Raw genomic sequence first — 22,573 nt, forward strand, 5'->3', positions numbered from 1 at the left:
TTGAGATGTATGGTTGTACCACATACATGGGGTAGAGATTACACAGAGGTTTTTTTCTTTTCTTTTCTCTTTCCTTTCTTTTCCTTTTTTAAGATTTTATTTTTAATTAATCTCTATACCCAAAGTGGGGCTCAAATTGAACAACCCTGAGATCAAGAGTCAGCCATGTGACCCTTATTTTCTTTTTAATTCTTACAGTATTTTATTGCTGTAAGACAGAAATAATACTTGATACATAACAAGAGATCTCAAATATTGAATAACTTGAATTTGAATTAGAGCAATTGGATTTCAAAAAAGCTGCTTTCTTAGAAAAAGTAACCTCTCCCAGTCTCAAAATTTTCTTTTCTTCACATTTAAGTAAAAGGAAATAATAATTTAGAAAGAGAAAATGTTAATTTATAAGTAAAATTTCCTGTAATTTCTTTTTTCTTCTTGATTAAAGATTTTTTTTCCCTCTACTGTACACTTTGGAAGTCTTAACTTTCAATTAACTTCCCAGCCACCATAGAAAGTTCATTATACATGAAAGTGAAGTGGTTTTCTTTCATGTTTCAACTGAATTTGAATTACTGTATTCTGTGTGTTGGGAAGAGGGTAGGATTACATGTTGCCTTGGGAAAGATATCACAAGGTCTAGGACGACAAATATAATTTCAGTCTTGTCAGGGCCTTGCTTTAGAACTCTCATTTCACACAGAATGAAATCTAAATCATTGAGCCAGTATTCAGGACCCACTGTGAGCTAGTTGCAACCTTTATGTTCCCAACCTCATCTCCTTCCTTCTTCTGCCCTAGTTAGACTGCTCAAGTAAATCATGGTCTCTTTAAAATTCGGAGAATTTCCTCAGGAGTTAACCCTTTACCTAAGCATTCTCTTTTCAGACTTCTCTCTTTTTTTTCTGGACACTCAAATTCTGGAATTCTTTCAAGGTCTAGCTCAGGTACCACTTCCTTCCTTAACTGTTGTAATCATTTGGTGATATCTCCCTGTACATCTCTCCACTGAATGTCCCCACCCCTTTAAGAATTCTCTTTATTCTTTTTTTTTTTTTTTAAGAATTTATTTACTCATTTGACAGAGAGATGGCCAGCCAGCGAGAGAGGGAACACAAGCAGGGGGAGTGGGAGAAGAAGCAGCAGGCTTCCAGCCGAGCAGGGAGCCCCATGTGGGGCTCGATCCCAGAACTCTGGGATCACTCCCTGAGCTAAAGGCAGACGCTTAACGACTGAGCCACCCAGGCACCCCCTCTTTATTCTTTTTATATTCCTTTCTCTGTCTTATGTTTCAGATCTGGCTCTTCAGTCCTGAGTGCTAAGTAGAAAATAACATGGGTGTAAAATTCAGATACAGCTAATTGGTATGAATTTTGCATTTCCCTTTTGCCAGCCTGCTGTGTGACCTTGTGCCAGTTAAACTTTCTGAACCACAGTTATCTAATCTGTAAAATGAAGAGAATTCCATTTGCTTTGCAATGTTAGTTTGAGAATTTGAGATAAAATATGTAAAGCACATTGTACTATGTACATAGCAAATGCTCAACAAACTCATGCATACTTGATTTTTGTCCCCATTCTAGTGGTAGCCACCAATAGGCAGCCCTGTTGAGTTAATTTGCACTGTCAAGTTGGATCTACCTTGTCTCTTATGGGGATCCTGAAGGACATCTTTTATTTATTTTTTTTTTAAGATTTATTTATTTGAGAGAGAGAGAGTGAAGACCTAGAAGGAGGGGTAGAGGGAGAGGGAGAGAAGCAAACTCCCCACTGAGCATGGAGCCTGACATGGGGCTCGATCTTACAACCCCGACACCCTGACCTGAGCAGAAATCAAAAGTCAAAGACTTAACTGACTGAGCCACCCTGGCACCCCTGAAGGACATCTTATGTGATTAGGAAATCCTGGGAATCTGAGGTTTTCAGATGGGGATGATTTTGCCTCCAGTTTCGCCCCCAAGATATATGGCTTTGTCTGGCGACATTTTTGGTTGTTGCAGCTGGAAGATACTATTGGAATTTTGTGAGTAGAGGCTGGGGATGCTACTAAACAGTCTACAATGAACAGGACAAAAAAAATTAGTCCAGTCCAAAATGTCAGTAGTGCTGAATTAACCTGCTTTAAACTCATCATCCTATGGACTCTGAAAAGACAGCACAGTATAGTCAAAAAAGCCTAAGATTAAGGTGTTCTGGGTTCTAGTTCTAGTTCCGCACAAGTGGTACATCGCGGGATAAGTCATTTAACTTATTCCTCTATCCTCTGTGTTTCCTACTATGTAAATTAGCTCTAGAGCTGCACTGTCCAATATGGTAGTCATTAGCCACAGGTGTGGCTACTTAACTTAAAATGAAATAAAACTAAACAATTTATTTGTTGCACAAGTCACATTGCACTTGTTCAGTAACAATGTATGGCTAATGGCTACTGCACTGACTGAACAACACAGATGTGGAACATTTCCATCATTGCAAAAATTTTTACTGAACAGTGCTGGTCTAGAGATTTGGTTACAGTCAGAATCAGGCCTTGATTTTTCAATATTTAAAATGGAGATAGCATGGAGATAACATGATCCCTAAGGTAACTTCCAGGTCTCTACTTTTGTGATTCTAATTTTTTAAAATTTTATTTTAAGTAAACTTTGTGCCACGTTTGGGGCTAAAAGTCATAACCCTGAGGAGCGCCTGGGTGGCTCTTGGTTCGGGATCAGGCTGTGATCTCAGGGTCCTGGGATCAAGCCCTGCATTGGGCTCCATGCTTCGTGCAGAGTTTGCTTGTCCCTCTCCCTCTGCTCCTCCCCCTCCCCTTTCTCAAATAAACAAAATCTTTAAAAAAAACCCTCACAGGGGTGCCTGGGTGGCTCAGTCGTGATCCCAGGGTTCTGGAATCAAGCCCCTCATCAGGCTCCCTGCTGCGCTGGGAGCCTGCTTCTTCCTCTCCCACTCCCCCTGCTTGTGTTCCCTCTCTTGCTGGCTGCCTCTCTCTCTGTCAAATAAATAAATAAAATCTTTAAAACAAAACAAAACAAAACAAAAACCTCACAACCCTGAGATCAAGAGCCACATGCTCTGCCAACTGAGCTAGCCAGGCACCCCTAGTTTTGTGATTCTGAAGGAGAATACATAAAGTAATGTACCTTAATAAAAGAATTGTAAATGAGTGGCTAAGAAATTTTGGAAGCACATATTCTAATCAATGTCATCATAATCAGAGTATTTGTGTTAGCATGTCTGACACTGAAGCTTAAACAAGTTTATGGTACCTACTACAAAGGCATGGACTAGACTTCCAGTTTCTGGTTCAGCATGTAAAGATTTTCAAAGTCATCACTCCATCATAACACCAAGTAAAATGCTAAACAAACTGAAAACTCAATTTTATTTAGCTTCATTAGAGATGTGAAGTCATAGGGCAAAACAGTACTCCCAAAATTGAAGAGACAGGTGAATACAGAGAATTACAACTTACCAGAGCAGAAATCCTGAGCAGAATCTTTGATAGGGACACATACTGTGATGGGAAAACCTGAACTATAATTGATGAATTATATATATTGCTGGAGGCTCAAAGTGGACAAGTCTGAGCATTAAAAACTCTAGAGAGTCCCAGGCATGGGCAAGGGGCACAATTTCATGAGTTTTATTTCTAGGAGCTTGACCAAGTTCTCACAGTAAATATTGGAGAAAAATCCCCTCATGCTTCTGGTAGGGGAAGAGGAAAAGGAACCATTTTCAAATAACCAGAGTATTCCGTTTTTTTGTTTTTGTTTTTTTAACAAGGCCTGGCATCAAGAGAAAGCTGTTTTACCAGAGCATGACTGATCAGGGGGTCAGGAAAATACCCAACTCCAGCCCACTCTAGCCATCCTTTCCCATTTTAAGTGGAGGGGAAAGCTGAGAAACACTCCTGAAGCTCACAATTCACAGGCACAGGCTCACTAAAAGACTGAGACCTAATCATAGGACTATAGAAAGCTTCCCTTATCCTAACATTTCACCACCTCACTACTGAAGGCCTATATATTGCAGTTCCTTTTACCTTGCACATCATGTCTGATTATCAAAAACTTACAAGGCATACTAAAAGGCAAAAAAAAAACCCCAAAAACAAACACAGCTTCAAGAGACAGAGCAAGCATCAAAACCAGACTCATATATGGCCGGGATGTTGAGAATTATCATACAGGGAATTTAAGACAATTATGATTAATATGCTAATGGCTGTAATAAAGTAAACAGCATGCAAGAAGAGAGGGATAGTGTAAACAGAGGGATGGAAATTCTGAGATTCAAAAAGAAATGGTACAGATTAAAAGCACTATAAAAAATGAAGAATGACTTTTATCAGTAGACTGGACATGGCTGAGAAAACACTCTTTGGGTTTGAGGATAAGTTAATAGAAACTTCCAAAATAGAAACACAAACAGAAAAAAGACTGAAAAAATCAGAACAGAATAGCCAAGAACTGTGGGACAACTACAAAAAGTGTAACATGTGTAATGGGCATACCAGAGGGAAAAAAAAGAACGGAAGAAATATTTGAAGCAATAAAGACTGAGAATTTCCCCAAAGTAAGGACAGGCACCAAATCACAGATCCAGGAATCTGAGAGAACACCAAGCAGGATAAATGCCAAAAAAAGCTACACCTAGGCATATCATATTTAAATATTAGAATATCAAAGGTATCAAAGATAGAGAAAAATCATTTTTTTTAAAGATTTTATTTATTTGTCAGAGAGAGAGAGGGAACACAAGCAGAGGGAGCAGCAGGCAGAGGGAGAAGCAGGCTCCCTGTTCAGCAAGGAGCCTGATGCAGAACTTGATTCCAGGACCCTGGGATCATGACCTGAGCTGAAGCCAAATGCTTAACTGACTGAGCCATCCAGGCATCCTGAAGATAGAGAAAAATCTTGAAAGGAGCCAGATGGGGAAATGTATCTATTTATAGAGGAGCAAAGATAAAAATTATGTCTGACTGCTTTTCAGAAAAAGAGAGTGGAGTGAAATATTTAAAGTACTGAGAGAAAAAACACCAACCTAGAATTCTGTACCTTGTGAAATTATCTTTCAGAAGTGAAGGGGATGGAAATAAAGACTTTCTTAGACAAAATAAATACATAAATAAATAACAAAAAATTAAGGGAAATTCTAGCCTTGCAAGAAATGTTAGAAGTTCTTCAGAGGGGCACCTGGGTGCCTCAGTCGGTTAAGTGTCTGACTCTTGATTTTGGCTTAGGTCATGATCTCAGGGTTGTTAGACTGAGCCCCATGTCACGTTCCATGCTGGGTATGGAGCATGCTTAAGGTTCCCTCTCTCTCTCCCTCTGCCCCTCCTCCCAGCTTGTGCATGCACGCTCTCTCTCTCTCTCAAAAAAAAAAAAAAATTGTACTTCAGAGAGAAGAAAAAAGATATAGGTCATGAACTCAAATCCACACAAAGAAAAGAAGAGCATTAGAGAAAGAATAAGTGAAGGTAAAATAAAACCTTTTCCCATTTTTCTTATTTTTAAATGCTCTAACAATTATTTAAGATAATAATAGCAACACTATTCAATTATGTATGTTTATGAATATAGGCATATACATGCTTATGTATAGGTGAAATGAATGGCGGCAATGATACAAGGATGGAGGGAGGAATTAGGAAATATTTTGTTATTATAAGGCTCTCACAATATCTGTGAAGCAGTATAGGGTTACTTAAAAGTGGATTTGGATGAGTTGTAAAAGTATATTGCAAATTCTAGGCAACCACGAAAAAAAAGCAAAGAGAGAAGAGGAAGTGATATTATATAAAATGTGTGGAAGAAAAAAATAGGAACATAGAATAAGGGCAATGAATAGAAACCAGTAATAAATATGGTACATATTAGTACAACTATATCAATAATCACTTTGAAGACCCATGATTTAAATACACTATTTAAAAGACAGAGATTGTCAAAGTGGATCAAAAAATAAGACTCGATTATAGGTTGTCTACAAGAAACCAACTTTAAATATAAGACACATATTGATGAAAAATAGATGGGCAGAGAAAGATAAACCATCCTAACACTAATCAAAAGAAGGCAGGAATAGCTATATTAACCTCAGACAGAGCAGACTTCAGGGCAAGGAAATTTATCAGAGATAAAGAGGGGCATTACATAATGATAAAGGGGCCAATTACCCAAGAGGATATACAAATTCTTGGGGTGCCTGGCTGGCTCTGTCAGTAGAGCACGCAACTCTTGATCACGGGTTTGTGAGGTAAAGCCCCGCATTGGGCATGGAGCCTACTTTAAATAAATAAATTAACTAATTAATTAAAAAATAAATAAATTCTTAATGTGTGTGTTCTTGACAAGAAAACATCAAATTACGTGAGGAAAAACTGGTAGAACTGCAAGGATAAATAGGTGAATCTGCTCCAACTATATAAAAAAATGGACCAATCCAGCAGGCAGGCATAAGGACACAGTTGAACTCAATATCACCATTAATCATATTGTATATAGTTGATGTCTATCAACTGCTTCACACAGCAACAGCAGAATGCATATTCTTCTTAAGTTTACATGGAAAAGTCACCAAGACAGACCCCATTCTGAGCCATAAAACACACCTTCACAAATTTAAAAGAACAGAAATTAGGGGCAAAACTGGGGGCTTTTCCCCTAAGGTCAGGAACAAGACAAGAATGTCCATTCTCACCACTTTTATTGAACATAGTACTGGAAATCCTAGCCACAGCCATCAGACAACAGAAAGAAATAAAAGGCATCCAAATCATTAATGGAGAAGTAAAACATTCACTATTGCAGATGAAATGATACTATATATAGAAAACCCAAAAGACTCCACCAAAAGAACTACTAGAACTGATAAATGAATTCAGTAAAGTTGCAAGATACAAAAGCAGGGGGAGGGGCAGGGGAGAGAAAGAAGTGGACTCCCTGCTGAGCAGGGAGCCAGACCTGGGGCTGGGTCCCAGGACCTTGAGATCATGACCTGAGCCAAAGGCAGACACTTAACTGAGCCACCTAGATGCCCCTAAACAACACACTTCTAAATAATATATGGTCAAAGAAGAAATTCCATGAAAAATTAAAACATATTTTAAACTAAATGAAAATGTAAATACAACTTATTAAAACTTGTGAGGTGTGGGGGTGCATGGGTGGCTCAATCCGTTAAACGTCTGACATCTGCCTTTGGCTCAGGTCATGATCCCTGGCCCACATTGGGCTCCCTGCTCAGCAGGGAGCTTGCTTCTCCTTTCCCCCTCCTCCCTGCTCGTGCTGTCTCTCTGTGTGTCAAATAAATAAGTAATATCTTTAAAAAACTACAAAAACTTGTGAGGTGCAGCAAAGTCTGTGCTACAGGGAAATTCATAGCATTGAATGCATTAGAATAGAAGAAAAATTTTAAATCATTCATCTAAACTTTCATCTTAGGAAACTAGAGAAAGAATAGCAGGAAAAAAATTAGAGCAGAAATCAATGAATTTGAAAACAGGAAAACAATACTGAGAATCAATAAAACCAAAAACAAAATCAACAAGCCTGTAGCCACGCTAACTGAAAAGGTATGGATTGAAGGGAAGTGGGCAAGGCAGAATTTATGAAAGGGGAAGTTGAGAGCATAAACTTGTTTATATGTCTCCAACTCTGTCTAAGTGAAACTCTGTTCTATCTAGCACAGTTGAGAATCTGCTTCAATTGGCAAGTTGTCCATAATGGGAATGATTGCAGGTTTTTTTTACAAGATATCACTACCTATCAAGATAATCTTCTTAATTTCACTGGCTCTGAATCATGGTGAAAATGCAATCTCAAGATTATAATTTACCTCTTTTTTTTTTTTTTAAAGGAAGAGGCTTCTTTTCTTTTTAAAAAATATTTTATTTATTCATTTGACAGAAAGAGAGAGAGAACACAAGAAGGAGGATCAGGGGCACCTGGGTGGCGCAGTTGTTAAGCGTCTGCCTTTGGCTCTGGGCGTGATCCCGGCGTTATGGGATGGAGCCCCACATCAGGCTCCTCAGCTATGAGCCTGCTTCTTCCTCTCCCACTCCCCCTGCTTGTGTTCCCTCTCTCGCAGGCTGTCTCTATCTCTGTCAAATAAATAAATTTTTAAAAAATCTTAAAAAAAAAAAAAGGGGGGAGCAGCAGAGGGAGAGGGAGAAGCAGGCTCCCTGCTGAGCAAGGAGCCCAATGCAGGGCTCCATCCCAGGACCCTGAGATAATGACCTACACCGAAGGCAGACTCTTAACCACTGAGTCACCCAGGTGCCCCTATAATTTACCTCTTTATGTAATTCTTTCTCGGGTGATAATGCTCTGTCTGATTTACATAAGTTATCCAATAGTCTTGGTAGATGTAATTTGCGTTGTTAATTAATTTAGTAACAATCTAAGGTTATATAGGTGAAGTGAATTGAAACTCCAAACTCTGTCATCAGATGAGAACTATTTGAACACAGAAGCATCCAGTGGATTTAGGCAGGGCCATTTCAATTCACGAGTAAGCCTTTTGAAAATAAAGAGAATCCTCACTACAGTAGAGTAGGAAGGATAGAAAGGGAGGTTAGAAGTGGGAGCCTTTAGTACCACTCAACATCAATTACCGGAAAAGTTGTCAATTACAGACCCCAACAGAAGAATCTTAAACAGGGAAGAATCATCAATTACAGTCCCCAATAGGGAAAGAGGTACAATGCATCTTCTACAAGTAATCTACTACCCCTACAACTCAGCCAGTGAGAAACCATCGTCATGCAGAACTCATGCCTTTTTCCAATGGGCTTTCATTCAGAACAATCCCTTCCAACTTCCTCCTTCTGCTCCATAAAATAATGTACCTCTCCTTTGTTTGTTGGATTTGCCTGTGGTTTTGCCTTAGAGTGCATGTTCTGAATTGCAATTCTGTTATTCCCAGATAAAGTCATTTTTGCTGGCTTTCTTTTTAAGGTTAACACCTTTTGTCATGAAAATCAGGCCAGAAACATGATTTTAACATAACAAGGCTATGTTGTTTCAGAAGGCAACTAACAGTCTTAGTAAGAGAATGTGTTATCCAGGTGGCAAATGTGTTTGCCTTGAGGTATATCTGAAGATGAAGCGGTTATAGCTTCATTGGTGGAGACACCTAAGTATTTATTAAGGACCCACTCATAAAACCAAAGCTTATAACCCACTCCAGGGAGCTGTCAGAAGTCTCAGCAGTGGAACACTTGTTGGCATCTTGCTGACACCTACATGTCATCTAAATGCAGCAGAAATTGACAGACTCAAGAAGGGATTTGGAATAATACACAGACATATAGTGAAATAGATAATTTCATTTTATAGTCTGCAAATATTTATTGGGCTCCTATTGTGTATAAGACACTATGCAAGGACCTGAACGTATATACCAGTGAATAAAGTCCCCGTTTTAAGAGTGCTCACATTTTACTAGGGGGAATTCACAATAGACAAAGAAATTTTATGTCGGTTCTGAAGTGCTACAGTGAAAAACAGAGTAAGGGAGAAGAAGGGATGCTATTTTCTAAAAAAAAATATGAGGAATGCTTTACTGATGTCTTAAATATTTGGGCTGCTATAATAATACCACAGACCGGATAGATTACAAACAAACCAAAAAAAATGTTTTTTAAGTTCTGTAGGCTGGAAGTCCAAGATAGGGTGGTTATGTGAATGCCATCTTCCACGGGGTCCCAGACTTCTTGTATTCTCACATAGTGCAAAGGGATACCGAGCTTTCTGAAATCGATTTCATAAGAATACTAATCCCATTCATAAGGGGTCCTCCCTCAGGATCTATTTTCAAAGGCCCTACCTCCTATTACCATCACCTTCCGTGTTTGGATGTCAACATACAAATTTTGGGAGGACGCACATTCAGATTTTACCACGGAAAAGGTGATTCTTCAGCAGAGACTTGAAGACTGTGTGTGGACATTTGGGGAAGGAGCATTCCAGGTAGAGGGACAGCTTATGTAATAATCACTGAAAATGGAGTATGCTTTGTGAATTTTAGGAGCAGCAAGGAAGCCATTCATCTGGACTGATAATAAGGAAAGGCCCGAATAGTTGGGAGAAGTTACAGCTAAGTGTGGGAGGAAAACACAGGTCCTTGCTCACTGTTTTAAGCGGGATGGGAAACTACTGGAGAGTTTTTAGCAGAGGAGAGACATCTTATTTCTATGTTAAAAGAACACTTTGCTTACTGTGCTGGGAAATCCTTGGGTGGGGAGAGTACATAGGCAGAGGCTATCATAATAACCTAGAAAAGGTTTAGTGGTAACTCACATCAGAGTGGTCATGGCGGCGATGTATAAAAAGAGTAAACGAATGGGCATGGCTGTGATCCAACAAACTTTATGACTCTAAAACTTGGATTTCACCTAATTTTCAAGTATCACTAAATATTATTCTTATATTAATTTTTAAATGCGTACCAAGCAACACGGCTGTTTACAATTTGCCAAGTTTTGGTATAGTTGAGATAGGACATTAGTTCGTAATCTTTGAAGACGGGTGATGGTATGTGGAGTTTCATTACACTAGCTTACTTTTGTATATGGTTGACATTTTTCATAATACAAAGTTTTAAAAATGTTTAGGTGTACCAGAAGTGATTAATCTATGTGTCTTCCCAACCCCTTTAGACAAATATCTCCTGAAAGTTGTCTGTATCTAGTCAATGCAGTCTTTGCTTTTTGTTCTGAAGAAGCAAAAACCCTTTGAAGCCTTTAGTATTGTCAAAATAATCCCTTTGGATTGGACATTTCGCAACTGCGAAAGTAGAAGGCACAAACGCGATTAGGGGAAAAGGACTTTTGCTTTTGTTTTGTTTTCACATTAGTATACGCGCCCAAAACCAATCCCCTTTTACAAAAAATCAAGACAAAATCCCCTTTAGTTAGCACTCCAGCATTCTCCGCCCTCAGATGAATCCCGGAAATGACGGCCTCAGCTAAATGCTGCCGTCCCCAGTAGTGGTGGGGTAATAACGTCAGCACGTCGGTCATCCTACACGTCCAGTCCGGGTAAGAGTGACTGGAACGCCCCCGCTGGCGCCAGTCCCCGAATCTTCGGGAGCACTGTCGACTGCGACTGCGCAGGAATGCTGGGGAGGGTCTTCAAGTCGTCCCGCCCCCTTCCAGCCTGTGCGACCAATGAACAGTTCCTGCCCCGGGGCCGGGTAAAACCTTAGAGGCCGGAGTGATTAGCAGAGAGGACAGCCCCGCCCTTGGCTCCTCCAGGCCCTTGCTCCCCGCCTCGCGCCGTCGCCGCCCCGCCTCCCTCTCCCGCCCGTCTGTCCTGCTGCGAGGTGACACGGGACTTCGGCTGGGGAAGGGGGCGAGGGAAGGAAGTTAGACGTCGGCCTAGTGGCCTTGGCACAGCCCCCAACGTGAGCGCGGTGAGGGGAGCGGGTCGTAGGGAAGAAGGGGCCGCGTGGCAGACGTGGGAGGGCCCGGGGTACGTGGTGGGGGAACGCTCTGTAAAGTCTAGGGAGGCTGTGAGGGGGCGAGGTTGACCCGGGTGTGTCCTACTGCTGTCGGCCGGGCGTGGATAGCGGGTTGGAGGATGCCGAGCTCGCGTTGCCCCATTTCCAAAGCTTCTTTTGGCAGCTTGGCACACCTTAGGTTTGCCTCTGTTTTGGTTTGTCTGGGTTGCGAGAAGGAAATTTAAAGATCCCTGAAAACACTTGGAGCCTTTCTCGGGGTGTTTTCCGTGCTGGTACGTGCGTGCTCCTTTCTTCTTCCCGGATGGAGAGGTAGAGAGGCCAGGTGGGCTGGTCAGCTTTCACTCTGAGTATTGTTGAAATAAACAAACCAGGAATTCTTCACCCTCCTCCCCACGCCCTTCTCTGCAACTCAACGACAAACATTCCCAACAAGTTTTAAGAAGCAGACTAGAAAATTCTAAGGGATTCTTTGTCTTTGAAATATAGCACTAGTGAGTGTGGCTTTCTTAATGTTTATAGAAAATGAGTGGCAACGGGACGCATTTTTGGTTACGGATACTCATCTTTCAGGGTCTGTCCTAGAGAATTCTAACTTTATATTGATGTGAAATATTGTGTTAGCTGTCATGTTTTCCAAAGCACTAGTTTTTATGAACTCAATCACTGTAAAAGCTTAGCTGGTTGTTTGCGGGAAGTGAAGTAGATGAATCTATAGTTCTGACAAATCTAAAATTTTTAATATGATCTCTGTTTCTAGCGAACCTTTGCGTATTTTTCTCTTTAACAGATTTATTTAATCGCCCAACTACCACTGATGAAGATAAGTTGGAGTAACTGCTTGAACTGAATTTTATTGACCAGAAGACAGTCCATTTGTTTCACTTCTTTTTGTTTTCCCTACTGCTTTGAGCTTTACTGTAACGGCTGAAAAACTTGGAAAATAAAATGAACATGCTGTGGTTTTGAAACATAATTTTTTTTTTTGAGGAAAAATTAAAGTGCCAGAGTGAAAGCCAGAATGGCATCCAGAGAGAGGCTCTTTGAACTTTGGATGCTTTATTGTACAAAGGTAATTGCTTTCCTTTTTATTTTTAAGTTTTAAAATACTTTGTTATAAAGTTTTGTGACTGGCCTTATTTTATTTAATGGATAGTAGCATATTTTTATTCATAGTAATGACCCAAAATGTAAAAACATGGAATTTTCTATTTTCCACTTTCCCAGGTTTGAACACATACACAATATTGACACATTTTTAAAACCTGTAGGTATGGTTTTGATCCTTTTCTTAAGTGATCCCCAAATTATATAAGTAGTATTATGACTTTAGGAGAAAAATAAAATATTTGTTTATGTGCTTTTCTTTTTCTCCCACAAATTGAGGATGAGATAGAGATATTTTTATGAGAAGAGCATTCAGTATTTTTCCTATAATTAGCCTTTTAATTAGCTTTAAAAAGGTTATTGCTTAGTTAAAGATGTTATTGATTTGAGGTGGTTACTGTAAGCTTACTGTGATCATAGCACCTTATGAGTATTGTCTCATTTGACCCTCACAAACAATCCTGTGAGATGGATATTGTAATTATCCCCTTTTGCTGATGAGAAGATTGATGCAGAGGCTAACAGGGCTATTGAGAAGCAGAGCCACCTGAGTCAAGTCCATGCTTTTATCCATTATGACTTCTTCATATTTTTACTTTCGTATTCAAAAATAATTTTTTGTGTTTGTCTTTATGTGACTTTTTACATGTTAGCTTTGATTTTATGTTATTGGAGGAGAAGGATACTACTTAACATGTTTTTCAAGAGAGGAGCTACGTTACCTAAAGTATTGGAGAGGGTCAGAGATCTCTAATTTACTACTTGAGTTACTTTTAAGTCTGTGGTGAAGTTCTCAAGTCTCAGCTTCTGTTTCTGCATTATCCCTTTGGGCTCCTTTTTCATTCAGCTTTTTAAAGAACAAGTTATTCTTTAACAAACGATCTCAGTTATCTCTGAAACTAAATTTTAGAGGTCACACTGGAATTTTCTTTGACTTCCTGGTTTGGTAGGTCTTACAATTACTGAAGGACATTTACTTTGAAATGTTTGATATGGATTTTTAAAATAGCTTTTTTAGTCGTGTGTAATTTAATGCCAGAAGTGTCTTTTTAAAAATAGACCGCTCTTCTAATAAAAAAGGAATCTAATTCACCACTTTTGAAAATAGTCACTAACACATGTCAGCCAAAAATTAAAATACACTTTAGTTTAAAAATGATTTATTTAAAAATACATTAAACTTACTAGGTTTTACATTTTCAGGATGACAAAAGATAAATTGGGTTACATTGTCTTATTAATTAGTTATGTTGCTTGTAGGTGGAGTTCTTGTTTTATTTGTCATTGTGCTTATTGAAAAGATAGTATAGGGGCACCTGGCTGGCTCAGTTGGTAGAGCATGCGACTTGTAATCTCCGGGTTGTGAGTTTGAGCCCCGCATTGGGTGTAGAGATTACTTAAAAATAAAATCTTAAAAAAAAAAAAAAAAAAGTATAGTTTGTTGGCATACCCAGAGTTGTACTCTTGATGACTTTTAATATAAATATGAATCCTTACCTTATTATGAAGATGTCTAAGTAAATAATGACGACCCTTCATGGTCAAATTTTAAAGCCTATTTTTGGACAGGAGATAATTCCCCCCCCCCTTTTTTTTATAAATCCCATTTTTATGTTTAAGATTTAAATCAGTTGTGCACTTAATAAGATTTAAAGTTTTTAACTTTTCAAAAATTGTTATTAAAATAATGATTTTATGTTCATCAGTTCGTGTGTAAGCTTGTAAGCCGGACAACTTTCTTTTCTACAAACACCTTGAATTCAAGTAGTTTCCAAATATATATCATAGATTTAACACTTCTGCTCCCTGGTGAGTATGATTACCGAATATCCAGTTCTCTATACTCTTTTTTTCACCTAACTTTTAAGACCTTTTTTTACACCTTTGGTGGGCCATCAGACTACTTCAGGATTGCACGGATCTTTTAACTTAGCTCCAACTTAGACTTCTTTGTGGGGTTGTAATTGTAAAGTCTAGTTTTGGCTCTGCTCCTGTTTTATTTTGTGACCTTGAGCAAGACTTAACCTCTTTGGGTCTCACATTTTCTCATATTTCATGTAAGAGTGTGTGTGTTCACATGTATGTGTGTGTATAGAGAGAAAGCTTGTCTAACTCACCATTAAGATTTTCATTTGTTTTGACCTCTGAGAGACGTGCATTTATTTTGTCCTTATGCTTATGATTGTCATATAGACCTTTTTAGTTCATCTTCTTTTTTAAGCTTTTCCTTATGGAAAATTTCAAGTGGTCATAAATAGAGAAGATAATACAGCGAACCCTTTTGTATCTGTCCTCCTGCTTCAGTCCAATTCATGTTCAGTAGTGTTTCATCTATAACCCTCCATTACCCCTGCATTGTTTTAAAGCAAATGCTAGACAACATAATCTTATCTATAAGTATTTAAAAGTATATCTATAAAACAAGAACTCTTCTTAAAAGCATAATCACAATACGATAATTCTTTGAATCATCAAATATCTGTCAGTATTCAAACTTTTCTGGTAGTATTATAAATGCTCTTATTTTCTTGCTGTTTGATTCAATATTTAAACAAAGTATACACATCATATTTTTTTGAAAATGTCTGTTAAATCTTTTAACTTATAGGTTCTCCCTCACCATACTTTTTATTCCTTCTATTTATTTGTTGAAGAAACCAGGTTTTGACATTAGAGTTTTCCTCAGTCAGGGTTTTGCTGGTTTAATTCCTTGATTTTAATTAATTGTTTTCTGTCCTGGTGTCTGCAAACTGGCAGATCTAGAGACTTGGCTGATTCATGTTCTATTTGGTGGCAGAAGCCTAGAATAATTTATGTGTCTCCATTATCAGTGAGTTTTACCTACATGTATTAAGTATTTCATTAGGAGTTTGCAAAACCGTGATATTCCAATTCTATCATTTCTTTATTAATGAAACATACATAGGCAAGTGTCCCCTCATCAGCTGTTTGACAGTTCCTTAAAGGGTAGGCAGGCAGAAAAATATTTGATTCTTTCTCTTTGTTTTCAGAATAATGATTTGCTAGCATCCTCCTAAGGTGACCAGTTACTTTTCTTAAGTACCAGGTTCGTCTTTTTTTTTTTTTTTTTTTAAAGATTTTATTTATTTATTTGACAGAGAGAGAGAGAGGGAGAGAGCACAAGCAGGGGGAGTGGCAGGCAGAGGGAGAGGGAGAAGCAGGCTCCCAGCTGAGCAGGGCGCGAGGTGTGGGGCTGGATCCCAGGATCCTGACCTGAGGTGATGTCAGACGCTTAACTGACCCAGGTGCCCCTCAAGTTCATCTTTAATGATTAAAATTTAAATATTGTCTACCATTTTGCTGACCTAGTTGGTGTGCTATACATACCAAACGTTGTATACATACTTGATTAAAGAAGATGACTTCCAAGATTTTTGAAAGTCTGCTTCAGCGTGGTAAGATTAGGACATCCTCTGTATTTGCCACAATGCTTAACCAGCATAGGTATTCCACAGTGTATTAGCCATAGATCAATATTAAGGTGTTATTCTAGGGTTTCTATGTAATGTGATGTTTTAAAAGTTACCATTGAGAATTACAAAATTTAGTAGGTGTTTAAGTAGGGTAATATCAGAAATAATCCTTGGGTCATACTGTTTAGGTAGGCAAAACAAAAGAGAATATATAAATATGTTTTATTGTTCCGGCTTTGATTGTAAGCCTAAATGCTAGTGAATAAACTCAAGTACAATTAAAATACATTACTGGTTTCCGTTTTTAGCAGATGGCTTCCCACATATTAAATTTGATATTTGAAAATTTGGATAAAAAACTTGGCAGTTTATTTTTCTAACCAAACTTTTCAGGTCTAATTTTTCACTTTCTCCTTCTAGGAATAGGATTTAATTGCATTGTTAGGAACATGCGTCTTCTTAGCAGGTTATTTGTTAACGTCATGTAGTTATTATTACATAATATAGGTAGGATGATTTCTGAACATCCAGCATTCCTGCTTTCCACAGATAATTTCACTAGATTATGTAGTCTGACCTTTTCTTACCTCCAAATGGTCATACCCACCCAGGGTCAAGGATTTTATTAACCGTGCATTTCATATAGCCCTTATAAGTTAAACATTAATGTGAACAGGTTTAACCATGTCTCATGGATTTTAGTTTAGTAGTTAACTACTTCTTGTCTGAGCATATTTTTCTTAAGTATTAAAGGCAAATTGATTTACTTTCTAATATCTGAAGATTTTAGTTCATATTATCTGTAGTAGGCACCATGTTGTTCCCTGTATCCTTTGACATTTTTTTTTTCATAATGTGCTTATGGTAAGAGAGACAGTGCTGAGAACAGTTTTCGTCTCTACATTATCATAGAACTTTTTGGAATTCATATATTGCAAGTAGCAAGACATATATGTATCATAAAGTCCCTCTCTCAGCTCCCCTTGGATAGGCTTTAGGATATATTTCTGTTCCACATTTAGCCTTTTGGAAGTGCTATAGTTGATCACCAGAATATGCAGAAGAGAAACTGAGCCTCTCAAATTCTTAGATAAGATTAAGTTATTTTTGTTCTGTGTAGTGGAAAGTATCAAATGCATGAACTCACTAAAAAGATACAAGGTGACTCAAAAGCATCATGACATTTGAAATGTGACAATGTGGGTTGAAATTTTTGGTTCATTTTTGTCATTTGCTTTTTTTTCTTTTTTTTTTTTGTTTTATACTCATTTAACACTAAAAAGTTTTGTGGAGCTACAGAATTAGAGCCAAGATTTAGGCCCAGTTTTGCGTCTGAGCTTAAGGAAGTACCTGAAAAGAGGTTACATAATTGCTTCATGTTAACAGTTTTCTCATCTGTGAAATGGAACACAAAATAACTGTTTTTGCATTTCAAAGTTGTTGAGAAAAGATGAATTGATTATATTTAAATGCACTGTAAGGGTAAGAAATATAAAATGTTATCTTTATTAGTAGTTTTAAAGTACATGTATGAGCTTGATAGTGTGTATCATTTTTTCCATTTTTGCCTTTATTTAATATAACAACAATATTCTCATCTTTTTATCTAGTGATGAAGCGGTGCTCATCAGTGTCTTAATTTATAATCTGTTTATTTTTCTTTCAAGCATAGTGCTTAATTATCCTAATAATATGAGGTGGGTTTTTTTTTGTTTGTGTTTTTTTTACCCTAAACCAAGTTTGTTTTGGACCTTGGTGATGCTCCATTTCCTGCTGTTGCCCTTTGTCCTGCTAAATCTGGAATATGACTGAAATAGATAGTTTTGCAATGAGCTCAGAGTAAACTTCCTTTTCAGAATAAAAGTTTTGCTTCATAAAGAAAATAGAATTTAGAGTTGTTTTATTCAGATAAAAAGTCAAGAACCTTTTTTTATATATAGATTTGGAAAAAAATGGAATGAACATAGACTCTTCCAATGAGAAAATTATAATTTAATTATAATCCGAAGTGAAGCTTTTAGTAAGATGCCTCAATATACATCAGCCCTTATAATTTAACCTACATTTAATAAGTCTCTGGTATGTGCAAAGTGTAAAATGGTTCTTAATTTTCTGTGGCTTAATAATGACTTTGTGGATAAGGAAAGTAATGTTTGACTTGAAGCAAAACAAAAAAATTGCTAGCAGCTCAGTAGTAGTGGTTACCTGTTTATTTTAGGAAGTTAGATGTGAAAGCAAGAAATGAATATTTTATATCAATAGACATGGAAGTAGCCTTTAGGAAAGGAATATTACCTTTGTGGTTTGGCTTGAGGAGCTTATGCACCACTCTAAAAAGTTGTTAAGATGGAAGAATATCTCTTATTCTTTTCTTTTGAATATCAAAATTTAAACTTCCCTGGTAGAAAGTAGTACTTAAATGTCTAGATAGGAGCATGAGTGGAAAATAACAGTCTAAAATAATTCTCAGTTGTTTTTTTTTATTGGCAGATTCAGGTTTTATTGGCAATTACTGAAGAGTTATATGAAAGTAAGAAGAGAAGGTTATAGGGAGGCCTCGGGAACATTATCATTTAAGAGGAGGATAGAAAAGTTTGTAAGGAGTTTGAATGGGAGGACATCCAGGAGTGAGTAGTTGTCTCAAGTAGAGGGCTTTCATAAGGAAGGGAGTAGTCAGTATTGTCAAATTCAGTATGGCAATAAAGAAGAGCATTATGGAGCATATATTGGAATTGAGAGTTAAGAGATTATTGGTGGGATGCCTGGGTGGCGGTAGTGATCTCAGGGTTAAGACCGAACCTCACCTAGGACTCTGTGCTCAGCAGGGAGTCTGCTTCTCGTTCTCTCCCTCTGCCTCCCCCTCCTGACCCACTTTCTCTCTCTCTCTCTCTCTCTCTCTCTCTCAACTAAATCATTTTTTAGAAAAGAGATTATTTGGTGGCTTCAGCAAAGTAATTCTACAACAAGTGGGAAAAAAGATGTTAAAAATACAAATCCCTGCTTCACTAATTTTTAAGTTAAATGTAGCAGGTTTAAAATTACTGCCAAACTGCTGCTTTTAAAGTTTGAAAATATTTACTTTTAATTTTTGTACTTCTCTGGCCAAGGGACCTTTGTTGCTCTGTACCACACTTTGTGTGGCACTACTCTGGAACAGCTGAAAATTTTCTGATTGCCAAGAATCCATCTGTAATTTGAAAAATAGAGCTCTACAAATTGAATAGTCACTGATGATCATTGGTAGCAGTGCAAATGTGACCACTGAAATTGAGTACTAGTTACAAGGTAATCAACTTTAATATACTTAAATTAATTTGAAAATTAATGGAAATGTGAGTATGAACTTTTATATGACACTTACGGACCCAGAAATATTTCAGTAACTCCCAGGGTTCTTGGACATGTTTTAGAAACACAAGCCTTGATCGGTATCTGACATACTGCTGCTACCTTACCTTTTCTACAGCTTCGTTTCCCTATTGTAAAATTGCTTGGCAGATTTACTACAAGGGTATGAAATTTGGGACCAGGAATCCAGTCCACCACATTCTGATTTCTTGGTTACAATTATTCATCTATCTCCCATATACAAAATCTACTTCATGTCCATTATAAGAACTCCAGAAGTCTCATCCAATCATGGTATCAGTTGAAACCCAAGATCTTGTAATATATATCAGGTCCAGTTGTGGTTTTTACTCATACCGAGACCTGTGACCTCAGAAGACACTGTTGATCTTTGGCCCCTACAAACTCAACATATTGTGATGAAACTGAGATGGGAATGCCACAATAAAGACTCTTGAAAAAGAAAGAATGGGAGGCATGTAGGAGGCTTTGGTCCATAGCAATTCTGAAAACTGGGCAAATGTTGCCTGATCCCTCTACTTTCAGAGAAGGAATGTTCCATGGTTCTGTTCCTTGGGAGTAGCTACACAGGCCACTGTTCTTTATTGCTCTTGACTGCATATTCTTAGCAGTTCTTTTTCTCTCATTATTCTTTTGGTACATCTGAGGAGGGCATTGGAGACTATACTTTCTTACGACTGAACAACTCATCTGGTTTCCTGCCTATGGGAAGTCCACTTTCTAATTCTTCTGCCTTCGCTTATTTTCTCTTGTCTAACTATATTGTCTAATAACTCCAATGTGATGTTCTGTAGCATTTGAAATAAAAAACATACTTGTCTTCCCCTTCACTTCAGGGGGAAAAAGCCTGGAGTTTTCTATTAGGTTAGCTTCAGACATTGGGACTAAGACATGTATATGTATAATCCCTTTAACTCATAGATCAGATTTATGGTAAATGATAGATATTTTACTTAATTCATTTTTTTCTTAGGTATCCTGTTGATATTTCTAATGCAGGCTTGCTACTTTTACAATATATTATAAAACTACTTAGAATAGTTTTATGTGTGTACTTGTTAAGACATGGATAATTAGGGGCGCCTGGGTGGCACAGTCGTTAAGCGTCTGCCTTCAGCTCAGGGTGTGATCCCGGTGTTATGGGATCGAGCCCCACATCAGACTCCTCCGCTATGAGCCTGCTTCTCCTCTCCCACTCTCCCTGCTTGTGTTCCCTCTCTCGCTGGCTGTCTCTATCTCTGTTAAATAAATAAATAAAATCTTTAAAATAAAAAAAAAGATATGGGTAATTAGACTATTCCTAAGTTCCAGAAGAATATTAAAGTTGAAAAAGTTATGAAAAAAAAATCATAACTTCCTTTATCATTGGTAGTTAGTGGTTGCCATTTTAAATGCTCTTTATTAGAATCATTACGAATTGTAAGTAGGTACATTTGGAATCAGGTGCTGCACTTAATTCTCAGTAGTCCTTCATTTTAAAATATGTAAAATATAATGCTTATAGATCAAAGTTCAGTGCCCTGTAGTATATGAATTTAAGTGTTTGGCCTACCTAACTTGCTTTTTCTGTTTTGGTTTTGACAAACACTTTTGATTTATTTTGTGAAAATGGAATTTATTTTTTCTGAAAATTTTATTCTGGTCATTCAAAATCCATTAAGATGTGGGTAACTATCTGAAATGACTAGAATCTGCCATAACTATAAATCAACCCTTTGATGATGTCAAAATTCATACAAGAGTTAGCAGCACTGATTTCCTTATCTTTTCCTCAGCTTTTACTGAAAAGAATGGAAATCACTTTATAATGTGCCATTTGTTTTTCAATAAGGAAAACAGGGAGCTCTGCCCTTAAATATATTTATATGTACTATACTGTTTTTTAAAACTTTTTTTTTTTAATAGAGTGTGTGTGGGGGCCAGTGACGGCAGTGGGAGGGCGGAGGGGCAGAGGGAGGGGAGAAAGAGAGAAAATCTTAAGCAGGCTCCATACCCAACACCAAGCCTGACATGGGCCTCAGTCTCACAACCCTGAGATCATGACCTGAGCTAAATCAAGAGACAGACTCTTAACTGGTTGAGCTACCCAGGCGCCCCTGGACTATACTCTCTTTTAAAATATTGAAAGTAACTTGTTCTTACCTATATTTAAGGCATTATCAACATTTTCTTTTTTCTTTCTTTCTTTTTTTTTTTTTTTTGGATTAAATTTTTTTGTTTTTTTTAATTAAGATAATATATTATTTGTTTTAGGGATACAGGTCTGTGATTCATCACTCTTATACAACACCCAGTGCTCACCACAACACATACCCTCCCCAATGTCCATCCCCCAAAACCCCATCCCGCGCCCCTCTCCCCTCCAGCAACCCTGTTTGTTTCCTAAGATTAAGAGTCTTTTAGGGGCGCCTGGGTGGCAAAGCGGTTAAGCGTCTGCCTTCGGCTCAGGGCGTGATCCCAGCGTTACGGGATCGAGCCCCACATCAGGCTCTTCTGCTATGAGCCTGCTTCTTCCTCTCCCACTCCCCCTGCTTGTGTTCCCTCTCTCGCTGGCTGTCTCTATCTCTGTCAAATAAATAAATAAAATCTTTAAAAAAAAAAAAAAAAGAGTCTTTTATGGTTTGTCTCCCTTTCTGGTTTTGTCTTGTTTCATTTTTTCCTCTCTTCCCCTATGATCCTCTGTTTTGTTGCTTAAATTCCACATATCAGTGAGATTATATGGTAATTGTCTTTCACTGATTGACTTATATCACTTAGCGTAATACCCTCTAGTTCCATCTACATTGCAAATGGCAAGATTTCAATTTTTGATGGCTGTGTAATATTCCATTGTGTGTATGTGTGTGTGTGTGTATCTCCATCTGTCGATGACATCTGGGCTCTTTCCATAGTTTGGTTATTATAGACATTGCTGCTATAAACATTGGGGTGCCGGTGCCCTTTCCGATCACTACCTTTGTATCTTTGGGGTAAATACCTAATAGTGCAATTGCTGGGTCGTAGGGTAGCTCTATTTTCAACTTTTTGAGAAACGTCCATACTGTTTCCCAGAGTGGCTGCACCAGCTTGCATTCCCACCAAGAGTGTAGGAGGGTTCCCCTTTCTCCGCATCCTTGCCAACATTTGTCGTTTCCTATTTGTTAGTTTTAGCCTTTCTGACTGGTGTGAGGTGTTATCTCATTGTGGTTTTGATTTGTATTTCC

General features: G+C 37.9%; 1 protein-coding gene across 10 annotated transcripts in view; it reads left to right on the forward strand.

Annotated features, from left to right (window-relative positions):
- NBEAL1 (neurobeachin like 1) overlaps positions 1–22,573 on the forward strand; it is a 237,965-nt gene that overhangs the window by 34,738 nt on the left and 180,654 nt on the right. For 4 of the 10 annotated variants that reach the window (XM_087862758.1, XM_045806528.2, XM_087862783.1 and 1 more), the window contains exons 1-2: positions 11,229–11,415; positions 12,251–12,532. In XM_087862758.1, coding sequence (XP_087718884.1) covers positions 12,482–12,532 — 51 coding nt within the window. In that variant the 5' untranslated portion in view covers positions 11,229–11,415; positions 12,251–12,481. Of the gene's footprint in view, positions 1–11,192; positions 11,416–12,250; positions 12,533–22,573 lie in introns of those variants that run through there. The other 6 variants (XM_087862767.1, XM_087862763.1, XM_087862760.1 and 3 more) reach the window with 3 other exon arrangements.

This window comes from Ursus americanus, chromosome 1 (assembly GCF_024610735.1).
Source record: "Ursus americanus isolate L20-20 chromosome 1, mUrsAme1.1.p, whole genome shotgun sequence".
Taxonomy (NCBI): Eukaryota; Metazoa; Chordata; class Mammalia; order Carnivora; family Ursidae; genus Ursus; species Ursus americanus.